Source organism: Protomyctophum parallelum, assembly GCF_964188405.1.
Source record: "Protomyctophum parallelum genome assembly, chromosome: 1".
Lineage (NCBI taxonomy): Eukaryota > Metazoa > Chordata > Actinopteri > Myctophiformes > Myctophidae > Protomyctophum > Protomyctophum parallelum.
In genome coordinates, this window is record NC_139697.1 from 65,072,967 (window position 1) to 65,092,149 (window position 19,183).

Genomic DNA, 19,183 nt, shown 5'->3' on the forward strand with positions numbered 1-19,183 from the left:
AAAACTTTAGTTTTTTTTCAACCAAGATTCATGTTTTAGGTTGTTATTAGATATAGTAAAATATGAGTGTTAATTATTTTTCTTTCATTTACTGCTTTCTTTCGTTTTAGTGATTTTAGCTGTTTTTCACAGGGGGGGCGGGGGCATTCGAGCATGGGGCTAAATATGTATTTTTACTATTTTTTTACAAAATGTTATAGCGATTTATTTTATTATTATTTACTATAGTCCTCCTAGACCCCAAGAAATTAAATCTGGCCACAGAAGATCACAGGATCTACTGAATGTGAAGGAGGCCTACTGGGGGGAAGCCACACTGTGTGTTGTATAGGCTCAATATGTCAGTTTGACACGTTCAGTAGATCCTGTGATCTTTTGTGGCCAGATGTAATTTATTGGGGTCTAGTAGGACTATAGTAAATAATAAAAAAAGAAATCGCTAACAAATTTTGTAAATACATATTTAGCTTTAGCCCCATGCTCGAATGCCCCCGCCCCCCTGTCAAAAACAGCTAAAATCCCTAAAACAAAAGCAAGCAGCACATGAAATAAAATTAACACTCATCTTTTACTTTCTCTAATAACAACCTAAAACATGAACCTGGGTTGAAAAAAAACTAACGTTGTCCTTTAAGTCTATCAGTCTTTTGACATTCTTCTCATGACTCGGATGCAATATTCAGATTTTAATTTCATATTAACGTCGTGATGAATTAGTACAGATGAGAATCTAATTAATCATAAGGCAATTAATTAAAATTACTATTTCTAAAATAAATCAGATTAATTAGTTTGACCTGAGATTAGTTCACTCCTAAATTGCAGTACAGAAAACACAAAAAATCTACAACTGATTTGATCCCCAAGGGAAAATGTGTTTCTTCCAGCAATCAGTAGCAGGATAAAGATAGTATTCATAACATTACTGCCACCCCATTAGGGGCCAGTAAATCATATATGGCAAATGCTAATTAGTAATTACAGTCCCGTCTGTCAAAACACAGTCAAGTCAGCAACAATGTGATGAAATGTTTTAATAACAAGCCAACATCTGTTTCTAGCAGCGTCTAACTATTAACTGTTGTTTTTCCAAATAATTATATACATACCAGCAGTTGAAGGGTAGCTGTGCACACAGACGTCAGGAATTAGCCCATATATTTATGTTAATGAAATGACCGTAATGCCAACACCAGTGCTGAACTCTGTCACAGAAGGCATTGAAATAACTTGCGCAAGGTGCTCGATGATGTTTTGTACCAGGAGATCAATGACGCCCTTCCTCTTCCTCTGTTGATCCCGTTTTAACTGGGATGCACATGCTAAACACATGCACATCATCAATACGTACTCTGTGTTATTATTGGCCACACAGCAGTTATGGATTACTATACTTTGAGGCAGGACTTTACTTTATACTTCTACTCCATATCATCTCAGAGGCAAATATTAGATTCTTGGCTATTATTGAGGTTTGAATGTTTTTATTTTTATATTGCACTATTGTTACTTTTACTTACTGTACAGGTAAGTAAAAAGAAGAGAAAATAAGTATTTATTTACTGCAGCAGAATATCAACTTCTACTTTGATTCAAAAGCATGTATGGCAGTCATTACCGACTATATTGTATATCATCTTGTATTTCTACCAGCTGGAGCCATTTTCCATTTTGCAATTTTCTGCATCAATAATCAACTCAACCAATATCTGTTCAGTCAAAATTTGGTTATATCCCAGTGAATAGAGCCATGAAGCTGTTAGCTAAAACAGCTGACAGCTCAAATTTTAATATTACACACCAGATGTAGAATGCAGATGGTTTGGGGTTGGAAGTAGATCTGTGGGAGTTACATGTAGAAGGTCGCCTCAGCTCACCCAGGCAACATGTAGAAGAGTCCCTCAGTAACTTAACCCCTAACAGCTCTGCCCGTGCCCTCATCTGAATAGCCGTCTACTGGGTGAAGCTGTAAAAAAGACCCCACCACGAACCGACCAGAAAATTATCCGTTTCGTTTTCCGTTATTGACATGGCTGTCCCTATTATGTCAGTGCAGTGATCAAACCAATAACTCACAAAAGTGAGGATTACATTTTAACTGCACTGCATTCCAGTAGAATAACAAAGACAATTACACCCATGAAGAAGCATGCTTTAGAGGCCATTTAATAAACTCTGAGGTTATATACAAATAAGACATTACAGATTTGTGACAAAGACATCTGTCTCTCATTAATGTTGTAATCACCTATTGTCGTTGCCCACGGCAGCTTTCCCTGAATCAATGAGATAGGCCACAGCTCAGGCCAATTCATAATCAATTTCAACTGCACTGACATGACCACCCAGGAGGAAAGATAATCGACAGTCCATTAAAGCAAAACACACTAGTGCATTCATAAAATAAACCGGCAGTGTTTGACAGCAAGGTTACTGGTTCAATTTGCCATACCATTTGGGTAATATTTGGGCTTCCCGTAAAAAGCAACCACTGATGGGAGGGATGTGCTCTTGAGCAAAGCAATTAACTTTGAGTTACTTGACTGGTCTGGAGCAGCTTGAAGAGTGTGATTATTTTGGAGAGCTGCCAGGCATGAATGCAACTATGATTGTGAGGCAAAGCATTGCTAAAGGTCACCCGTTCTGCTCAACAAATTCTGTTTAAGGATTCCAAAACAAATACCACATTAGGTCTGTTGTCCTTCTGTTGTCCTGCTGCAGCCAAAGACTGGATCATTCTATGAAAAACACACACTAAAATTGGACAATTTTATCTCAAGAGGCCTTTTGCCAAGCTGCCATTGTAAATAAAAATGTGTTCTTTGCCTGATTATATTACATACTGTACTGTATTAAAAAAATACAATAAAGTCCATCTGTGATCAGTTAGGTTTCAGAGGTACAATAAAGCTGTGGAACATAGGGATGAGCTCCAGAGAACATTGGTGGTAGTGTCTAAACTGGTGAAATGTACATGCCACTTCACTATTATGTAATAACTTTGCAAGCACGTCACAAAATCAGCTGATCCTAGCTAGACGACATTTTGTTTAATACATTCATCAGCATGCACTCACCTGGTTCGTAATGCCGCCATTTATTTTTTACTGCACCCAGCAGGTGGATCCTCTTTTACAGCATCACTAATAACAATGAAAACATTTAAATGTGTAGATTCTGTATTTAATTAACAGTTTGGGGGAGAAAGGAGGAAATATTACATACAGTATGTATGGGAACCGTAAGCAATGCACTGTATATATTATAGAAGTTAGAATTTCTGAAGTAATGCAAACACCCAGTAAGAGTGTAAAAGTGTGATAATCCCTACAAAACTCCTGAAAAAATTGATAGAAGGATACACAACTGACAGTTCAGCAGAAATTACATTTCTTCAGTAAATTTTGTTTTTTGTTACCATAGATAAATCTCAGATAAATATATTTTTTGTTACTTAGAAAGTAATAATTATTTGACAGTCAGAAAATGCACCCACGTCACCCACATTTTCAATCCAACGTCAGTTAGTCAGCCTTTGCAAAAATGAACACACACTTCAGAACAATTATTGCTTTCTGTGAAGTTATGTAGTCACAGACACGAATGAATTGTCCGACTTTCAGGCAGCACTGCTACGATCGTAATTGCCAATCTGCTAGGAGATTTCCTTCTGCTTTCTGTGCACAAGGCCAAGGGTCCCATGCAACCACCTATTGCCAGATTGGAATGAATGTCCATTCTAAGGTGCATTGTGTTCTCGGCTATATTCAAGTTGGGGTGATGGCTCCCTCTGCTGGTCCCATCATGTAATAGAAAAAGTCTCATTTCAGCTGATTCTACACAGGCCAAGGCTGTGTAACACACGCACACATGAAAAAGCGACAAAATGGTTCAGTTCGGCCCAATGCGGATATTGGGGTTTTGGAGAGGATCTAAATTGGGGTCCGAGTCAGACGAGGCACGTCCCAGTTTAGCCATGATAATGATGAGCGTAAAGAATCCAATAACTCCGATCAGAAGGAGCATGAAGATCCGTTGTTTCAGTGTCAGAGAGGACCTCTTTCCTGTTCGGTTTCTGGAAAATGAAGACAAGACATGATGAGATGAAGCTCGAGTAGCCAATAAGTTGATACAAGAAGCAATTATGCAATTAAGTAGTAAGTAGTACAAAAGTCAATGAAAATATGAAATTAAAACAGGAGGCAAATATAAATAAATGAAATAAATTAAAGGCAGCAATTAAAGGACAAAACTATTTCATACTCAGGTCTGAATTCTGAACACTAGACCTTGCCATCTCAATATTCTGCCAAGCAACACTGTGGCTCACTCTAGTCGAGCCACAGCAGCGATGGCTCGGCTAGAGCGGTTTTAACACGGATCGTTTGTTTACATCGACCTCCATCGTGATTTGACATAATTTGTCCGGAGATTTCATCATTTCTGGCGACAGGCACAATAGAAAAAATTACTATCTCTCTCCATTAATTAATCACCATCTGGTTGTGTTTATAGCCACTCAGAGAGGAACTATTCGCAGCCAACCTTTCTTCACAACTGCCCATATTGCGGAAATTAAACAATATAAATCAAATTGTATTAATTACATAAGGCCATCTCTGGTCTGGCCCCATCCTATATCTCAGACCTATTTCAGCCATACAGTATGACTATGTACCATCCCAAATTCCTGACTAAAAAAGGGAAATTTGGCTTTTTCATTCAGAGCACCAACTCTCTGGAATGCCCTCCCTGTGGAGATCAGGCCCGCAGAGTCTGTGTCCCGGTAAAAATCCCTCCTGAAAACTCACTTTTATAAATCTACCTTTATTCCCCAAATGTTTTAACCTATTATGTCCTACTGCATTCTCTGTGAAGCACTTTGTAGCTTTATTTTGAAAGGTGCTATATAAATAATAAAGAATATTATGTTATGTCTGACCGATCACATACGATATTCCGCTAGCAGAGATGTTCGGCTAGTTAGAACATCTTGGAGGTGCAAGAACTTCCAAAAACAATGTACTGCCTAAATATAACTGCAATACAGTAATATTTTTTATTCTATGTGTTTTGTGAATGACTAACTTTTATTAATAATTTTGTTACAAGGTACTGTATAGAGCGTCGCAGTCCCCTTTCATGACGACGCCAGGCCCAGAAAATTATTCCCAATGCATTTTTCCCATAGACATTTCAAAACGTATTTATTTAAAGACCTTATAAGCAAAGTCAACTCGAGTTGTTAATTAATAAAGATAATCACTCACTTCAGGATTTGAGCAAACCAGCTCAGAGTAGGCCTTCGTCGGTACTTGTCATCATCAATGTCGACCTGTGTGGCAGAGTTGTGACCGACGTCCCGAGTGTCATACACCTTTCTTGGAGATGATGCTGGGAAAACATTGTTATAATTATTTAAATAATTAATAGCATATTTGATCAATAGCCTATTGATAAGATACATTTACCATGATCAATCTTATTATATGACCACATTTTGCTGTTTGATAAGGAAAACAAAAAAATTGGTCTTTACACTTTAAACTGTGTTTAAACTGGGTAATGACTTCAAATATCTTAACGTTGAATTAAAAAACAGAAGTCGGATAACAGTGAATGAAACTAGAGTTAAAAAGCAATTAAGAAAACAATAGTGAGAACTTTCCAATCTCGTACCTGCATGCATTGTGATTGTGTCACAGGGTGGTGGGGCAGGATTGAAGTTTATCACAGAGTGTTCCTGCATAATGGGAGCCTCAACATTGAGATGGAGACCTCCATGGTCTTCCTGTGCTGGGGGTGGAATGGACGCCGGGGCTGCCATGGCATTGGAGCTGTATGTGTCCATGGTGTAGACCTCACTTGTTTCTCGCGCAGCTGCGTTGGAATCAAAGTAAGCGTTTTCCCTCGCAGCTGCGTTGGAATCAAAGTAGGCGTTTTCTCGTTCTGCTGCATGGGAATCAAAGTAGGCATTTTCTCTTGATGCGGCATTGGAATCAAAGTAGGTGTTTTCTTGTGGTGCGGCATTGGAATCGAAGTAGGCGTTTTCTCTTGGTGCTACATTCGAATCAAAGTAGGAGTTTTCTTGTGGTGCTGCATTGGAATCAAAGTAGGAGTTTTCTCTTGGTGCTACATTGGAATCAAAGTGGCATGAGAGTAAGTGTGATAATATTGAACACAGTATTTATTAATTATGCATTATAATTGACATGAACCCTAGCGTCCCTATTCTTGGTATATCATGGCAAAAGCACTCAGCCAAAAGTGAACGTTCAGCAAAAATAACATATCTAAAAGTGAGCTTGTAGATCACAACACTATTTGTTTCACAGCAACGTGTATAGGGTTTAAGTGGTTGTAAGCAGTGGTGTCATGCTCGTAGAAGGCAGTACCACACCGTGGTACAAAAATAATTGTGACGTGCACACGCAGGTACGGAACAGAGTGGTGCACGTGCGTGCACGCTAGAAGACGCACCTAACCTCGGGTCACGAGACTTACTGTACCAAGACGCACCAACCACCATGTACCCAGTGCCGAGTACCCCCCCTTAGGCTATCAGCTGTGTGTTGCTGATGCTGCGATTGCGCACATGTAGGCGTGTGCGAGTGCATGTGCACGTGACATTCCGTGGTACAGAAAAAAATCACCATTACACCACTGGTTGTAACTTGTAAGTAATTACTATTAAGGATAAAATATTGTAATTTCAATACATTTTGCTCTCTTTTGGTTGTACATACAGCGATTACTCACCGTCAAATGTGGACCAATCCGAAAAGTCAGCGGCATCACTTGGGGTGCTCTCTTCAAGAACCTCTATTGGCTCTTCAATCTGTCAGCAGTCATCAAGAAACATTTACACATTTAGGGCAAGGGTATACGCATAAATAAACATTCAAGGAATGCTTCTGTAGGTGCCATTCAAAATCATACCCCTAGAATAAGAAATTGCAAGATTACTTTCATACTGTACATAACGTATGTAGCTAAAAGTGCTGTGCACTTAAGTGCACTTACGTACTAAGGGAATTGACCAAAAGGTTGAATTGATTAGAGGTGTGTGTGTGTGTGTGTGTGTGGGAGGGGGGGGGGGGGGGGGAGGGTCTGTGATTTACTGTACGAACGTTGAGTTGAGCCGACAATAAAAGTTTAATTCAATATACAAGCCCTTACCAGAGGCAGTCCCAAGCCTGCTCTGGCCCAGTTGACTTCGGACAGCTGTTCCTTCAACATGTCAGCCACTGGGCTCGCCAGGTTGGAGGGAGGGAACAACGGGCCCTGGCAACTGGGACACTGATATCCCGCCGGAGCAGTGTGCAGTGGCAAACGGGCTGCCAGGTCATTAAGACAGGACCAGTGGAATACATCTGGAGAAGATATAAAAAATAAACAGTGTGGGGGGGAAGGCATACTATACTAAACAAATAGTAAATGCAACATTGTCTGGGAAGGTCTTTCATGTGAATAAACTGTTGGGGTTTTGTGTGTGCGCACATTGTCTTTTAAAATCAAGAGTGTGTACTGTATACTGTAAACTAAAACTAAAGCTCTTGCTATGAGTCTAACTCCCCTCCTTCTGGTAGACGCTGACTCCGACGGTGGTTTGAAGGTTATTCTATAGTTGCACTTTATTGTAGCAACATTGAAACAATTGAAAAAGAAAAGATAAATGCTCACAGGCAGGGGTAAGGAGTGTGTCATGTCAAAAGAACAATGCATGGCTAGTGTTTGAAGATTGGTGTAGCAGGCATAAACAAGGATTCACTATAACTTTCACACCGGAATGTTGGCAAACTTACCATAGCAGACCAATCTGACCGTTTCGTCAGCAGAGAGTAGATTATTGCACAGACTGCAGTTAGGGTTGTAATCACTGTCCTGAAGCCATTGCAAATATGACTGCACAATACACTATAAGGATGAAACGGGGGGAGGGTAAATATAATCAAATATCTTATTATTATTATCAAGAAAAGGAGGATAGGGAGTACATTTGGTAGATGCACTACTAACCTTGTTATGGTTTGAGACGAGACAGTGCTCACACACGTTCACGCGATGTTCAAAACAGAACAAATTGGTGACCTTCCTCTTGGGGCACTTACAGAGACCCATAGCCAGGTGTACTGTATGGAAAAGAAACACATATGTCAATTTAAAGGTTTACAAAAGCAGAATTCAAGAGCATCTCAAACAATGTCAGTGTACTTGGTCAGAGCTTTTTCAGCACCTTGCAGTTTCAGCAAAGTACCATTCAATTCAAAAGCCACAATGTTCTTTGTAGACACGAAAAGTGTGGCCGAAAGTATTTTGTATCCATCCACCTAAATAAAGTTGAACTGACAAGTTTATGGTATCCGTATTTCACTGAATAGAACAAATACTTTCCTTTTACAAACCAACATTGAAAATAATAAAGTAAATAAATGGCATTGACTAAAATGAAATATTGGTACTCTCTTAATAGTTTGTAGTACAGACTTTGGAGGCAATAACTGCAAAGTGCAAACCAGACACTCTGTTTGTTACTAGATTTCTACAAATTGTCCACTGGTTGTTTGGCCGACACTTCGGGTTTGATGAGTTCTGTCTCCCAACTGCAAGTTGTAGCTCTTTCCTAAGATGTTCAATGGGATTCATATATAAGGACTCAAACAGACCACTTCAGAACAGTCCAATGTGTTATTCTCATCAATTCTTGGTGAGTCCATGACATTTTGAGTTTCGAGTTGTTATCAAACTCGACAAATAATTTCAAACACTGGGCTGCCTATAAGTTTTGCTCAGATTCAAGGCACCCAGGCTGGCATCAAAGCACCCCCAAAAACATCACAGAGCACGTATCACGGTAAGCAGTGTTTGTTCCTTTGAAAGCTTCATTTAGTATAGAAATAGAATTACCAAAAAGTTCTAATTGTTCCATTTGTCCAGAAGGACAATGGACTGTCAGCATGCATTTCGTCCAATGATTTCCAATCAGGCTTTTTTGTCTCTCTCTTTTAGAAGAACCAATCTTCCTGGGTCTTCTAAGGACATGATTGTCATTCAGATGGCAACTGCCACCACTTGAAAGTACTGCTGTACCGTGAGCTTGGCGATCAGCTTGGATCTGTTTTTAAGTTTCCCTGTTTCTTTCTCCACCATTTGAAAAATCTTTCCGTGCAATCTTTGGCCTTTTTTTATAGTCCCATGACCCTTCAATTTCTTAATAATATAGTTTAATAATATAGTATAACAGTATAGTCCCAGGAACATTAAGCTCTTTTTTTTTTTCAATAATATTTTTATTGATTTTTACATTTTATGACAAAGACAAGACACATTAAGCTCTTTTGAGATAGTATTGTAACTTTTACATTGACCATGCTTGGCTATTACGTTTTTTCCTAATCTCCTCATTCCACTCTCTGCATTAATGTTCAGTGTGGTACAGACAGTTGACTGCAGTTATACTGAAACACCTGTGATAGTGATACTAATTAAAACAACAGTCTGCTTAAAATACCACTAGAGATATAACTTCTAGCTACAATGGAATGACTTTATAGATTAAGCAATAATTTTTCAGAACGTTTTAGTTTTCTTCTGCTGCAAACCAGACATGAATATTATAAGAATATATATTTTAATATGAATGTTTTTATGAACGGTTTTCAGGGGAAATGGTGGTGGATGCATTATTTCAAATGCAATGGTATCAATATTTCATTGTGAGGGCACGACACAATGGTCAAGCATTTTACAGGACATTCTCTAGTAGGCCTTGAAAACTGTATTAAAGTAAATCTTCATGAATGACAGAATATCCTGAAATAAATATTTGAATTGAAAGGAATAAGCTTCAAATAGCTCAGTTAATAAGAGAAACAGAGGGGTATTGGATCACAATAGGCAACCAGAAGTGGCTCAGGAGGTATAGAAGAGCAGCATGGGACATTATTTCCAGGACTAATAACTGTAGTACCCGTTTGCAGAAGGTGGCAGACCCATTTCCAGTGCCAGGTCAAGTTAGCCTGGTAAACCAGTGTGGTTTACCAGGCTAACTTGACTACAAGTAAGTGCGAACGGCATATGAATGGTTATTGGTATGTGTGAGGCATGTTGTGAATGTGAAGTGCTTTGAGTAGTTGCTTGCAAGATTAGAAAAATGTTATCAGGCTTTGTCTGAACTGTTGTCATTTCACAAAGCCAAAGTATTGCAAGACGTCATATATGTTGTTGGCAAATCCCGATTGATCTACTACAAATACAATGCATGATAACCTTTGATCATGTTTGTCTTTCTAAGCTAGTCTTTGATCATGTATTAGTCTTTCTAAGCTTAACAGAGCCACAGAGATCAGATGATTGCATCATCATTTCATTTCCATTTTGTCTGGCATTTCCCCAGGAATGTGTGATCCACTTTAGACTCAATATTTTCTCATATAATTCTGGGGCGACCTCAAGTGATGTAGTTTGCTAAGCTCAGCAGCTCATCTGACAAATTTGATGCTGCAGTAACCATGATAATAAACATGCATCAAGTGGCTGGGATTAACTCATAAAAGTGTGATTCATACACTGCACTTCTGAGTAACAAGCAGAACTAAAAAAGAAAAAAAGCACATTTTCTGTCAACTAATTTCTCATTTTACTCTTCATATGCTTTAGTTTCTACAACTATGCTGCTGCCTCAATAAATACAGTAGCTTAATAAGTAAATCATTTTGAATCGTTCAGATGTATGCAGCAGCTGTGCATACATACAGCTGTGCATTAATGCAACTTAATTACTTGAACTCTAATGGCTGATAATAGGCGAACAATTTTGCAAACAATATTTGTCATTTCTATGCTATATGATGTAAAGGTTTAAGTAGTTAACAGGTAATTGAATTGCAAAATGTCATGTTAATTTACTGTTAAAAAAATCTGCATGGATACTGTGGGTTGAAAATAGTATCCAGCTTCATCAGGGTTTTTTTGTGCAAATGGCCATATGACTGGTCTTGTGCAATGACTTTCAGTATTTTAGCACAATGTTTGACTAAAAACTCCAAATATAAAAACCATACACATATTCTTCTTATTATGAGATACACACATCTTGTTTTCTGATACATTGCTTGTTTAGTTTATGTCTTCATACCAGTACATCCATTCATATCCAATCAGCGGATTTGGATACGCAATAGTATTTTCTGTGTATGTCAACACCACAACGCCTAGTAGTGCATAGCCCTCCAAGCAGAACCCAATGCTACTGAAGTTTCTGACATTTGTTCGACCCAGTGCATTGGGTCCTGTTGCACCACTACCATGCCACCTGGTACGCAGCCATTCTTAAACATAAACAACATGTTTAGCGCCTGTCTGCGCTCTTTGACGACATTTTTTCGTGTGAGCGTTTCTGAATATGTTTAGTATAAGTACCCATACATGCCGCTGCGAATATCTCCTGTGGCGCGGAAGCCGTTAAGTATTTTTAATCTTTGTTTGACCGATTTGGTCGCTTTGATTCTTCTCTGCCTTCCTTGTTTATTGACACCTCATTGTACCGCCTATCTGGCTAGCTAGTGGCGCTATAGCTATGACAGAGCAGATCAGAGGCAGGGACGTAGCCGCACAAACCAACCGCACACCGGGAGGCGGTACAATAAACGGTAAACAAACAAGAAGAAATAAAGCGACCAAATCGGTCAAACAAAGACCACAGGAGATATTCGCAGCGGGATGTATAGGTACTTAAAGTTCCCGAATTCAGAATAACTCAAGCAAAAAAAGACCGTCACATGGCGCAGATTAAATCTTAGAGAGCATTTTTACTTCCGCGTTCCGGAATTCCCATACGAAAATATAGTTATGACCAGGGACCCAACATAAAACTCATCAAAATTTCAGAAAAGCTTTATGTAGGGTCTCGAAAGGGGCTAAGTAGTGCAGTGACTAATATGGTGAAATCACCAAGGCAATACCGATTCCCAGACTACTGGTACTCAAATCAAAAAACCTTGATCATAAATAAATCATTTTATATTTCACCAAAGCCTTGCAATATTTTTCTTTGCAAGTCTGCATTTTACACCTTTTGGAAATTAAGCAGTACTACTTTGAAAAAAGCGTTATTGTGTCGTATCATAATAAGAATATGTGTATTCATTCATTTAATAGATTAATCAAACAATATGTGCATAATAAGAAAATGACCCGTCTGCTTAGGTGTGTCATGTCATGATATTGTTAAGTTACTCGTGGTGTTTTACTGTTTTATTCTGCTTGCTCACATGCCTGCCCTGTTGGTGTGAATTCGATTATATACAGTATATTATTATATGCATATAAATAATTATGATATGCATTGTCTGTCTGTTTGATACATATTTTAATATATAATGTTTCTCCTCTCACCACATCATGTTGGACAGAATTCATACATAACTACTTAAGCCCTAAAAATAGCATATATATCTACTAAAGCTCACAATGCGTTGTGAGCTTGTAGATAAGCAATTTTTGCTTAATTTGGGATATTTTGACAGGCCCAAAAGATAGTGTTTAAAGTTAAAAGTGGTTATGTCATCAGAATGAATGAATACTACTTCCATTAGTTCCATATCGATAACATCAGCTTGAATTAATACTCGCATCTATAATAGCATAAATCGCACCAATATAATATATTTGTGCTATTAATGTTATAGACATGACATATCTTCTTGACAAGGTTGACATTTGTCTGAGCTAACGTTAGCTTAGCAACTACAGCTAGCTCTTCCGAGACAACTAATTCATTATTGTGTTGTATAATTATAACGTTACCTGTCAGGCCAAGTTTATACAATTGTCCTCCGTTTCAGGTGAGTTGACGAAGGGGCATTTATGCTTCGTTGTCTTTATGAAATGTGTCTTTTAAAACTGCCAACGAGATGGATGTTGCACAGTAAACTTCACTGTATGTTTATATATGCCACGTCTCTTCCGCTATGCGTCTTCTTCGCCGTTTCTTCTTTTTGATCATAAAGGCACCTACCGCCACCTAATGTACCGGAATGCAACATGTTTGCACTTTAGAGACAAGAGACTGTTGACTTTGACAGCAGATTTAGTCAGTCATGGTCTTTTGACAAAAAAAATATTCATATTTAGTCATCTGAAATGTTTTAGTGTTTTAGTCGACTAAATATCAAAAGATTTTAGTTGACTAACTACAGTTGTGATTTTGGAGTTTTGTGGACTAAAATGTATTTTGGTGGTAATAAAATATATTTTGGTGGTGCCTTGATGGCGTAGAGTGTAGACAGATATTTTTGGTTTGTATGCTGTAAATAGAAAATCTACAAGCTCACAATGTGTTGCGATTTTATTTTATTTTATTTTATTTATCTATCTTGGCCTCTCAAAAATAACAATTTCAAATTCTTAACATTGACCTTGTTCTATGATTCTACTTTTTACAAGCACTTAATCTGCACTTTCACATTGTGTATAATATTAGTTCTCAGTAGGCCCACATTCCTCAAACGTATACAGTACACCCAAGCGGAACAAGTTCTGTCTGTCTGTCTGTCTGTCTGTCTGTCTGTCTGTCTGTCTGTCTGTCTGTCTGTCTGTCTGTCTGTCTGTCTGTCTGTCTGTCTGTCTGTCTGTCTGTCTGTCTGTCTGTCTGTCTGTCTGTCTGTCTGTCTGTCTGTCTGTCTGTCTGTCTGTCTGTCCAGCCAGCCAGCCAGCCAGCCAGCCAGCCAGCCAGCCAACGAGCCTCATGCCAGCCATGCCAGTCAGTCAGTCAGTCAGTCAGTCAGTCAGTCAGTCAGTCAGTCAGTCAGTCAGTCAGTCAGTCAGTCAGTCAGTCAGTCAGCCAGCCAGCCAGCCTATACCAGCCATGCAGTCAGCCAGCCAGCCATGCAGTCAGCCAGCCAGCCAGTCAGTCAGCCAGCCAGCCAGCCAACAGGCCTGCCAGCCATGCAGTCAGTCAGTCATCCAGCCAGCCAGCCAGCCAGCCAGCCAGCCTGCCATGTTTATGTCTTGCTGGAAATTGCTGCTGGCTCAGGTACAGGACCGCAGTGGTAAGGCATTTCCAGGACAGATGGGCGATATATCCTGAGTGTTCATTTAACTCTCAGAGTTAAATTAACACTGAGAATATGACTGTGTAGTCAGTCCAGCATGTCCTGAGTATTGTCCATTTCTATTCTCATTTAATAACTAACACAATCAATGTTGTATTATCCAATGTCTCCATTTGTACTACGCAGACCATCCTTGTGTGAAATTGTGATTACGCTAGTGTCAACAGATGGTAGAAATTGTATTACTCAGTTATATTAAAAACGTTATATTATGATCAAATATATGGGGTGTGCATGTATAGGAATCAGTGGCTTCGAGTATTTCGTTCTCATTAGTCCGTGGCTGTATAGGCTATATCAACATAAATGATCAGCAGTGAGACCTACCTAAAATTCTGTAATAATAGAGAACAGAAACTTTTTGTAGGACGACTGTGACCACAAATCTAGAAATCTCCTTCCACTCTCATTGGTATTTACACAGAGGACAATGTAACCTAATTTGCATCATTGCATCCACAACACAACTTGGACAATCAGTGGTGTCTATGAAACCTGTAGGCCACACAATCAGCCAACATAACAGCGCTCGACAGCAATGGATGTTCCATTACAAGGCATTTGCCCCATTTGGGTAGCCTTTTAGGAACTGTTGTGTGTGCATGTGTGTGATTGTGCATGCATAATAATGACCGTCTATTCATGATATGCATATCTGCGGATGTGTGTGCATGTATGATGTGTTTGTGAGAGAGTGAAAGAAGAGTGTATTTTTCCTTCACAGCTCACTGCACAGCTGAATTGCCTGTAGAAAGGCGCAATGAGAGACAAATGAGAAAAGCAAAGCGAGAGAAGGAATAGCAATGCCCAGAGAAGTGGGAGGGGGGTAAATTGTGGTGTAACATTAACAAGGTCTGAAGCATTGAATCAAATGATGCCATTTTTTATTATGCAGTGTTCACCAATGACAAAGAAGACATAAATAAAAATGGAGTTGGTAATGTGGATTGTGGAAAGTATCCAGTGGTCCTGCACAAATATTGCATAGGCTACTCTTCTGTCTTAATTCTTGTTTATTGCAAAGCAGAACAAAATATGCAATATATTTTTAAACAAAATGTCTCTCTACCAACTAGTCAGGAAACTATTCTTTGTAACCTTTGTAAAGAAAGAAAGAAAACGAAGATAGAAAGGGACATTTTAAGCCTGGTGCAGTAAATAACAGGTATTCAACGATAGCTACATCTGTGGCAGCTGGCTGTCAGCCATAAGGTAAACCTGAAGACAAATCGTACAGGAGCTGTGAGAGATCAGTCCTTGAGCCGAGGACAGTGCAACTGAAGCAGAAACCAGAATGGTTGTTAGGTAGAGGGCTGATGGGAGTCGGGCAGAGGGGACATTGATTGATTGATTCTGGCAGTATTGAGCAGCCAACAGCTCCTGTCTGTGAGAGAAAGTGTTGAGATTTAGGTACTGGCTTGTCTAATGAATGTGTTTGTGAAGTTAAAGAGGGCCAGTGCTAAATCAGAGAGGAGTGCCGAAAATCAAGATGGACCCCAGAAAACCACAGACAAGTTTGCATGTGTATCTGCATGCATGATGGGCCTGTGTGTGTGTGTGTGTGTGTGTGTGTGTGTGTGTGTGTGTGTGTGTGTGTGTGTGTGTGTGTGTGTGTGTGTGTGTGTGTGTGTGTGTGTGTGTGTGTGTGTGTGTGTGTGTGTGTGTGTGTGTGTGTGCGCGCGCGCGTGCGTGTGGGTTCATCATACAAAGAAAATTGTGTGGTAATTTAACTCTGAGTGCAGGTATACTGTAAACAGAGCACTGCTGTCTGGTGGTCACAAACATACAAATGCTTACTTGCAGCATTGCTTGTGGAGGTCATTAAAATCACATGAATGGTTACAGTGGAGTGTTTTTATTTTATTTTATTGGTTATCCCTTTATAACATTTACTGTATGCGTCCTCTGTGTATTGTAATACATTTTATGGTGAAAACTACTTTGATGAATATGCTATGTAAATTCATTTGACCCAACTGTGTGTGTGTAATGACAGTTTACTTTACAATTGAATTATAGCCATTGACATTTAACTTCATGCTCACCAACAATTGAAACTCATATTAACCTTTTGCAATGTGAAAGTACAATACATTTATCAGCTCGCCATAACGGTCTGGTACGTGGAATGACCAATCAGATTTCAGGGGTGAAATATGATAAGGAGGGGCCATCCTCCCGGGTTTCCACAAGAGCCCAATCAATTCTTAAATTTGACATAAATCACTATTCTGCCAGCAATTAAATACTCTTCATCTATGTTTTTAATTGCAAATCTGAAACTCAACCAAAATTCAATTGACGATCATAATCACATCATATGATTTGGAATGTAATTACAACGTGGATTCTGTTGCTTTTCTAAGACAGAGGCTCAGAGGCAAATCTGTTGGGCTTAACTCAGAATGAAATTGGATTGGCTGATTGATTTATGTATGTCAAATGAAGGGCAAATAGATGGACGAAAAAAGAAACCACAGCTAGGGAGCGTGTGTGGGGGGAGAGAATGGGGTGTCACAGATACATGGATGAGGCATGGCGCTTGATGGTGGATGCGGAGTATTGGATCAGACAGAGACAAATGGAGTGTAAGAGACGGAGAGAAAGAAAATTCAGACATATGCCTGCTGACCTCACCCCTTTTCTCTACTAATCAATACGGGGAAATGCATGGGCGTGCGTTTATAGAGGTCTGTGTGTGTCCGTTTGCCCATATGGTTTTGTGTACGTCTGTGTGTGTGTGTGTGTGTGTGTGTGTGTGTGTGTGTGTGTGTGTGTGTGTGTGTGTGTGTGTGTTGCCCCCACAACATAGATCGGAAGCACGGTGACAATCTTTCACCCCCTGCCTGACTCCTCTTGACTCCTCCATCCTTTCCCTATGCTTCAATTTAATAAGGCACTCCATATTCCTGTGAAAGAGCCAGTAGCCTGGAGCAGTCAAGACTGTCCTCTCCACTGTTAGGAGCAGCAGAGGAAATGGGGAAATAAAACGTCACTCCTCCACAAATGACTGTGTGCTTCCCTGAAGGCTTGCATAAGCTTCTGTGTATTTGTTCAGATTGTTTTTTATATGCTTTCTTTCATGTAAAATGAATGAACAGAGACAGAGGTCAGTTGTTGCGATGCATGTGATGTGTACAGATCAAATACTTCAGCTTGCTATTACATGTCTTTGTCTCAAACACACACCCGCTCTGCATGCGCGCATGCTTGCATGCACACGCACGCAGACAAAGTTGGATACATAGGGAATAGATAATTCTTCATCTCATAATATCATGGCTTCAGGGATTTAGCACTCCACTTGGCATTGTGCCAAGAACAGCTATAGCCATGATATAACCACGATATATCACATGGATTACTGCTTAAATAATTGTCTTTAGAATGAAACACATGTTGATAGTGAAATAAATTGATAAAAATCAAATATTGTTGCAGTCCTGTTCCAGGGACAGTGTTTTGGGCTGGTTCTTTAATTGTAACAAATCAAATATCGTTTACAGTCCTGTACCAGGGACAGTGTTTTGTGCTGGTTCTTTAATTCTGGGCAGTGGTTTTGCTGCTCATTCCATGTTATACTTCTGTTTAAAGGTGGTGTAATTCTAGCTCTAAATCTGTGCTGCTCCCAGGTTTTCTCCAGTCATAGCTGACAGACAGACTAGATGCTTTACTGACTGTGACCGGTGCACCTCCTGCCTTGATGTGTCCAGCATCTGACATGGGCCATCTGTGGTTTGGCCCCTATCCCAACAGAGCCTGTTTTTTTGGCTACAAGAGGCCATAATATCAAACGTACCTGGGTTCAAATCCCTGTCATGCACCCAGCATCACAGCAATGCATTATGTGCAATCAGCTGCTTTATTCTGGGAAGCAAGCGTGGCAATTATCTATCCAGTGTGAACTCATGGCCGATGCTGTGTGCTTTGGTCAAGCGTCATTAAGGGTATATACAACACATCCACCAGCTTCTTCCCTCTTTTGTAAGATACATTTTCTATGTGTTTTTAGATACACCAGGAAAATGGCTGTAGTGAAGATGGGGTGTACAGTACAGTATCTGACACATTTCTTGAGTTGGCCTCGATTCCAGGAAGTCACAATCACATGGTCAGTGGCTATTCATTAATAGGTTGAGCCTCATGTGTCTGGCCCCCTTTACCAAAAAGCTGCTTCTTGTTCTGTCCATTGCTTGCCTTGCCTACATCTTGCTAGGCTGTAGCATGCATTTTTAACCATGTGGTAATGATTGTGTATTGATTTTTTATGGCTGCATTATTTTCCATGGCAATACCCAACATTAAAATGCATTGAGGTAGAGGCTAGTGAGTTTAGTGGCGTCATTGTGATTTTGTCAGCTCTGTAAAGCAGGTTTGTGAATGCATCTATCAGTGTTTGGAAATGACTCAGTATTTGCTCATGAGGCCACTTGAAATCAATACCTCTACAAGAAACCAGGGTGCTGTTAAGCTTTCATTTACAGGCTTTATCTGTGGAGGGACACAGGAAAACAAACAGCAAAAACATTGTTCATGTGTATGTTTCAAAATGTACAAAGAAAATCCCAACATATATGCTATCCTACATTTAAATATTATATTACAGTACTACTACTACAGTATCTATCTCTCTATGATGACAAATTAATTTGAGTTAATACAGTAATTTATATCAATAATCTATATATCTATATCTGTCTGTCGTCCTTGCCCTGTCTGTCCGTCCGTCCATCCGTCCGTCCGTCCGTCCGTCCGTCCGTCCGCACACACACACACACACACACACACAAAAAAGATAGTGATGAGATGATATGACAGCAGTAATCTCCTAAAAATGCAGAATACAAAAGAGAACTGCATAATGCCGGCCTGCAACCTTGTTCTGATGTTTTTAAAATGAAAGGCCTTTTTGAAAAGTGTGTCGGCTGGAAGCTAAACCGACCCAGCAAGCATCGCAATCTGTCACATCTATGAGCCCTGCATGTGTGGTGTGTGTGATGTTAATGATGATGTAGTGGTCCTAATGTTGAGCACCATTTCCTTTAGAAACCATTTCAAAGTGGAAGACA

At 39.6% G+C, this 19,183-nt stretch overlaps 1 protein-coding gene across 4 annotated transcripts; it reads right to left on the minus strand.

Annotated features, from left to right (window-relative positions):
• Positions 1-2,168: 2,168 nt before the first annotated feature.
• zfpl1 (zinc finger protein-like 1) lies at positions 2,169-12,951 on the minus strand. Of its 4 annotated transcripts, none has more exons than XM_083773541.1 (8): positions 12,808-12,951; positions 8,020-8,132; positions 7,806-7,917; positions 7,180-7,373; positions 6,760-6,838; positions 5,680-5,949; positions 5,271-5,394; positions 2,169-4,075 (listed from the first exon to the last, which is right to left on the minus strand). In XM_083773541.1, exons 2-8 carry the CDS (start codon positions 8,119-8,121, stop codon positions 3,892-3,894), a joined length of 1,065 nt encoding a protein of 354 aa, XP_083629667.1. In that variant the 5' UTR covers positions 8,122-8,132; positions 12,808-12,951; the 3' UTR covers positions 2,169-3,891. The 4 variants fall into 4 exon arrangements, with proteins under 4 accessions (XP_083629667.1, XP_083629666.1, XP_083629665.1 ...); XM_083773540.1 differs by having other exon boundaries at positions 5,680-5,952; XM_083773539.1 differs by having other exon boundaries at positions 5,680-6,096.
• Between the last annotated feature and the right edge of the window lie 6,232 nt (positions 12,952-19,183).